We start from the raw sequence: 4683 nt of genomic DNA, 5'->3' as shown, positions 1-4683 counted from the left end.
TGTAAAAGAGGATCTTTCATCAAATGATCAAGGCATTGTCTTAATCTTACTGTTTTTGTATGCAAGGTGCCAGTTGAGTTTGGGGAGAGATTTCCATCGCGAGGCTGAGTGGATCTCACCAAAAATGATGGACAGAAGGGCCTTTGTGATGGGGTTCTTTACGACTTCATCACATTCTATAACCGACATTCCCCGGAACATTCTATAACTTACATTATTTGTGAACGGCCAGATGTCAGTGAAGTGAACAAAAGACAAGATCCCGAGGGAAGAGATCTCATTTTATGTCACATTTTATAAGTAATTGAGACCTTAACCTTTGTTACTTCCCTCTAATTATCTCAATAAATCTCTGAATACAGTGATACGTTTGAAAATCTCACTCTGTCCTCAATGAAACTGGCAACTTTGCCTCCAGGCTGATGTGTAATTTATTTGTTTTCCTTCCTCACAGTTAACGTAGTGACGACCTATGTCCTGCTTTATAAAGATTGTGGATTGTCTCCGTGTGTCAGACGTTACCTGGGGGCCATGGTCGTGGCGGATCTACTAGTCATTATCCTCGACTTGATATTGAGACACATTCCCATTGTTTATTGGGAACAGTTTTATTTCCTGCGGTCCATCCCCGTGTGTAATATCCATGCCGTCCTGCTTTATGCAGCCACTGACTGTTCTGTCTGGTTCACCGTCACTTTCACCTTTGATCGATTTGTGACCATTTGTTGCCAGAAGCTAAGAAGTAAATATTGCGGTGAGAAAACGGCGGCTGTGGTTCTGGGAACAGTGACTGTGCTGAGCTGTTTAAAGAACATTTTCTGGTATTTTATGCTCACAGCTCGCTACTGGCTGATGAACAGCCCCTGGTTTTGTGATGTAACAATCGATGTTCGTTACTCTCGTGTCTGGGTCACAATCGAGTTCCTCCACCACATCCTAACCCCGACTCTCCCATTTCTCCTGATTCTGCTGCTCAATGTTTTCACCGTCAGACACATTTTAGTGAAAAGCAGAGCCCGCAGGAGACTCCGGGCTCACACCAATGGGGTCGGTCAGTGTGACACCGAAATGCAAAATCGAAAAAAATCCATTGTTTTACTGTTTGTGATCTCGGCCAATTTTGTCCTCTTATGGTCAACGTTAATGGTGTTTTCTATATGGGGCCGGATGTGGTTTATTGGGTATGACTCTGTGCATCTACATGACTTTGTGCAGGAATTGGGCTTCATGCTGCAGCTCCTCAGTTGCTGCACAAACACCGCGATTTATGCTGTGACCCAGACTAAGTTCAGACAGCAGCTGAAGAATGTGCTGAAATATCCCTTTACCCAAATTCATCAATCAATCAAATTCACTCATCAATCAATCCATCCAGGATTTTCTCATTTCAGTTCAATGTTTCAGCAATGAAGCAGCCTGTCGCTATGGTAACAGACTGAGGGTCGTGCTGGTTTATCCAACCTTATCCCACAGGGAGTTACAGGGAAACATGTCAATGTTTCTCTCAACTCACAGGCCAAAGAGAAAAGGCACCAATCCCACTGACTGCATCCATAACTTCAATATGTAATTAACGTTCATTAGAAAGTGCCAAGCAGCACAGCAAACTGTATTGTTGTTTGTCTTTGTCTTGAAGAAGCTCAGCTGGAGAGAGACAGACTCGGCCCGAAGGGAATGGGAGGATTTCCAGACTGAGCTCTGGAGTTGGGTTTAAGTCACTCTGTCCTTGCGTTCACCTCTGGGATATCTCTGTCTCTTTCTCTCTCGCCTGTCCCTCCTCGCTCGCTCTCTCCCTCTCTGACCCACATTTCTCCGTAACCCCCTGCTCCCCATCCTTCTCTCCATTCCCTTCCTTCTCTCTTTCCACCCATCCTCTCCAAACCACTCCCTCCCTCTCTCCCTGCGTCCTGTCTATCTCTCCCTCCTCCTCGAATGTCCGCACCCGCTTCTGTCACCCTCTGCATGTGTGAACCCCATCTCCCACTCTGTATTTTTCCCTCTGACCCCACCTCTTCCCTCTCTCCATCCCCCTCTCCCTCTCTATCTCTCTCCCCACCCACTATGTACCCTTTGTCTCTCTCCTCCCCCCTCGCTCTCACCTCTCACTCTGCCTCTGTTTCCTTGTCCCTACCTCTCCAACTCTGACCCACTTTCTCTCTCTCTCTCTCTCTCTCTCTGCCCCCTCCTCCTTATCCTCCTCTCTCCCTTCAAGTTCCTCACTTATCTCTGTCACCCCCTGGCTCCCTGTCGCCCGTCCCCTGTACCCCCGCCCTGTATCTGTCTCCCTGGGCCCCATCCCCCTGACCCCAGCCCCTGCCCCTGTCGCTGTCTCTCTCTCCCTCCTCCGTCCCTGTCGCTCTCTCCCTCCCTTCCTCCCCGTCGCTCCCACCCTCCCCGTCGCTCGCTCCCTTTCTCCATGTTGCTCACTCCATCGCTCCCTCCCCGTCACTCCTTCCCCGTCCCTCGCTCCCACTCCATCCTTCGCTCCCTCGCCGTCCCTTGCACCCTCGCCCTCCCTTGCTCACTTGCCGTCCTGCACTCCCTCGCTCCCACCCCATCCCTCGGTCCCTCCCCATCACTCACTGCCCGTCCCTCACTCCCCATTCCTCGCTCCCTTCCCATCCCTCGCTCCCTCCCTCACTCCCTCTGCGTCCCTCACTACCTGCCTTCCCGTCCCTCACTCTCTCCCTCACTCCCTCTCCGTCTCTCACTCCCTCCCTCCCCGTACCTCGTTCCCTTTCTCCCTCCCTTCCTGTCCCTCACTCCCTCCCTCCCTCCACGGCCCTCGCTCACTCGTTCCGTCCCTCGATCCCTCCCCGTCCCTCACTGCCTCGCTCCTTTGCTCCCTCCCCATGCCTCACTTCCTCACCGTCCCTTGCTCCCTCCCCGTCCCTCGTTCCCTCCCTCCCTGTCCCTCGTTTCCTCCCTCCCTGTCCCTCCCTCCTTGTACCTCATGGTCTCCCTCTCTCCCTCCCCATCCCTGCCCCTTGCCTCCCCATCCATCCCTCCCTCCCTACCCGCCCCTTGCTCCCTCGCTCCCTCCCTGTTGCTCCCTCCCTTGCTCCCTGTCCGTCCCTCCCTGTCCCATGCTCCTTCACTCGCTCCCTCCCCGTCCCTCCCTCCCTACCCGCCCCTTGCTCCCTTGCTCCCTCCCTGTTGCTCCCTCCCCGTCGCTCCCTCCCCATCCCTCGCTCCCTCCCCATCCCTCGCTCCCTCCCATCCCTCGCTCCCTCCCTGTCCCCCTCCCTTCCCTTGCTCCCTCCCTGTCCCTCACACCCTCCCTGTTCCTCCGTCCCTGTCCTTTGCTCTCTCCCCGTCCTTGTCCGTCCCTGTCCCTGTCCCTCGCTCCCTCCCTATCCCTCCCTCCCTGTCCCTGTCCCTCGCTCCCTCCCTGTCCGTCCCTAGCACCCTCCCTGTCCCTCCCTCCCTGTCCCTCACACTCTCCCTGTCCCTCCCTCTCTCGCTGTCCCTCCCCCTCCTTGTCCGTCCCTGTCCCTCGCTCCCTCCCTGACCCTCCCTGTCCCTGTCCCTTGCTCCCTCCCTGTCCCTCCAACCCTGTCCCTGTCCGTCGCTCCCTCCCTGACCCTCCCTGTTCCTCTCCCTGTCCCCGTCCCTGTCCCACCTCTACTAGCTTCATCCCCACCTCCTTGACCTGTTCGTCTTTCCTCCCACCTAACCGCCCCTCCCTCCTCACTGACCAACCCCCACCCCCACTTCCTCGCGACACTCAACTTTACTGGCTCCATCCCCGCCTCCATGACCTGTCCGTCTTCTCTCCACCTATCTGCTCCACTATCCATCTTCTATCACCGCCTCCCCCTCTCTCTATTTAGTTCAGAGTGCCCTTTCCCTCCCCCATTTCTGATGAAGGGTCCAGACCCAAAACGTCAGCTTTCCTGCTCCTCTGATGCTGCTGGGCCTGCTGTATTCATCCAGCTCTACGCCTTGTTATCTAACATTTTACTTGCTCCGTGTTTGGGAAGGGATTCACTCGGCCCTCCAATTTCAGCGGACATGGGCTTATTCACACTGATGAGAGACCATTTAAATGCTCTGACAGTGAGAAGATCTTCAGAAGCAGCAATGATTTGATGAAACACCATCAAACCCATTCTGGGGAGATCCGTCATAATTCGTAATGTGACCAATGGGAAGAGCTGGAGGACCGGAAGCACTCTGGACCTCCAGCCAATCAGAGTCCCCACCATCACCCCCCACCCCGCTGTCGAAACGCGAATGTGGGACAATCAACTTCTGAAGCTGCTCAGAGTTGCCAAGCAACGCTCTCTCTCTGAATGAAGATTGAGCTTCACCCTGACTGAAACTTCTTCCTCTCTCCGATATCTTTGAGAAAACAATTTATCCCGATTTCTTTTTTTAAAAATTCTGGTGTGAAATTATTTACTTGCAGCAGCTGAAAGGAAAGGAAGTGAACCCAGGGAGGGAGCAGAATCTGTCCAGACAAGAAGTGATGGTCAAATAGATTTAATTGTTTTGACATTTTAATCTTAATTTCTAATCTAATAATAATAATAATCTTTTGGCAGGATGTTAGAAATGGAAGATTTTCAGATAGAAATCTCAAAATAAACATCACGTAAAGATTTAAGGCAACCGCTGAAATAAGTCGCACTTGAATATCATTGGCTTGAAACCATAGATCAAGAAATGTCTATCTGGTTC

The 4683-nt window shown here is 52.7% G+C and overlaps 1 protein-coding gene across 1 annotated transcript in view; it reads left to right on the top strand.

The window, feature by feature from the left end:
• The window catches only part of LOC125483829 (probable G-protein coupled receptor 139), a gene marked incomplete at its 3' end in the record, with an annotated part of 69976 nt that extends 68623 nt beyond the window's left edge, over positions 1–1353 (top strand). The window contains exon 2 of the mRNA XM_048600524.1: positions 455–1353. Within this exon, the coding sequence (XP_048456481.1) occupies positions 455–1353 (899 nt within the window). The remainder of the gene's footprint in view (positions 1–454) is intronic.
• Between the last annotated feature and the right edge of the window lie 3330 nt (positions 1354–4683).

This window comes from Rhincodon typus, chromosome 8 (assembly GCF_021869965.1).
Source record: "Rhincodon typus isolate 14 chromosome 8, sRhiTyp1.1, whole genome shotgun sequence".
NCBI lineage: Eukaryota > Metazoa > Chordata > Chondrichthyes > Orectolobiformes > Rhincodontidae > Rhincodon > Rhincodon typus.
This window is presented reverse-complemented; position numbering and strand designations above follow the sequence as displayed.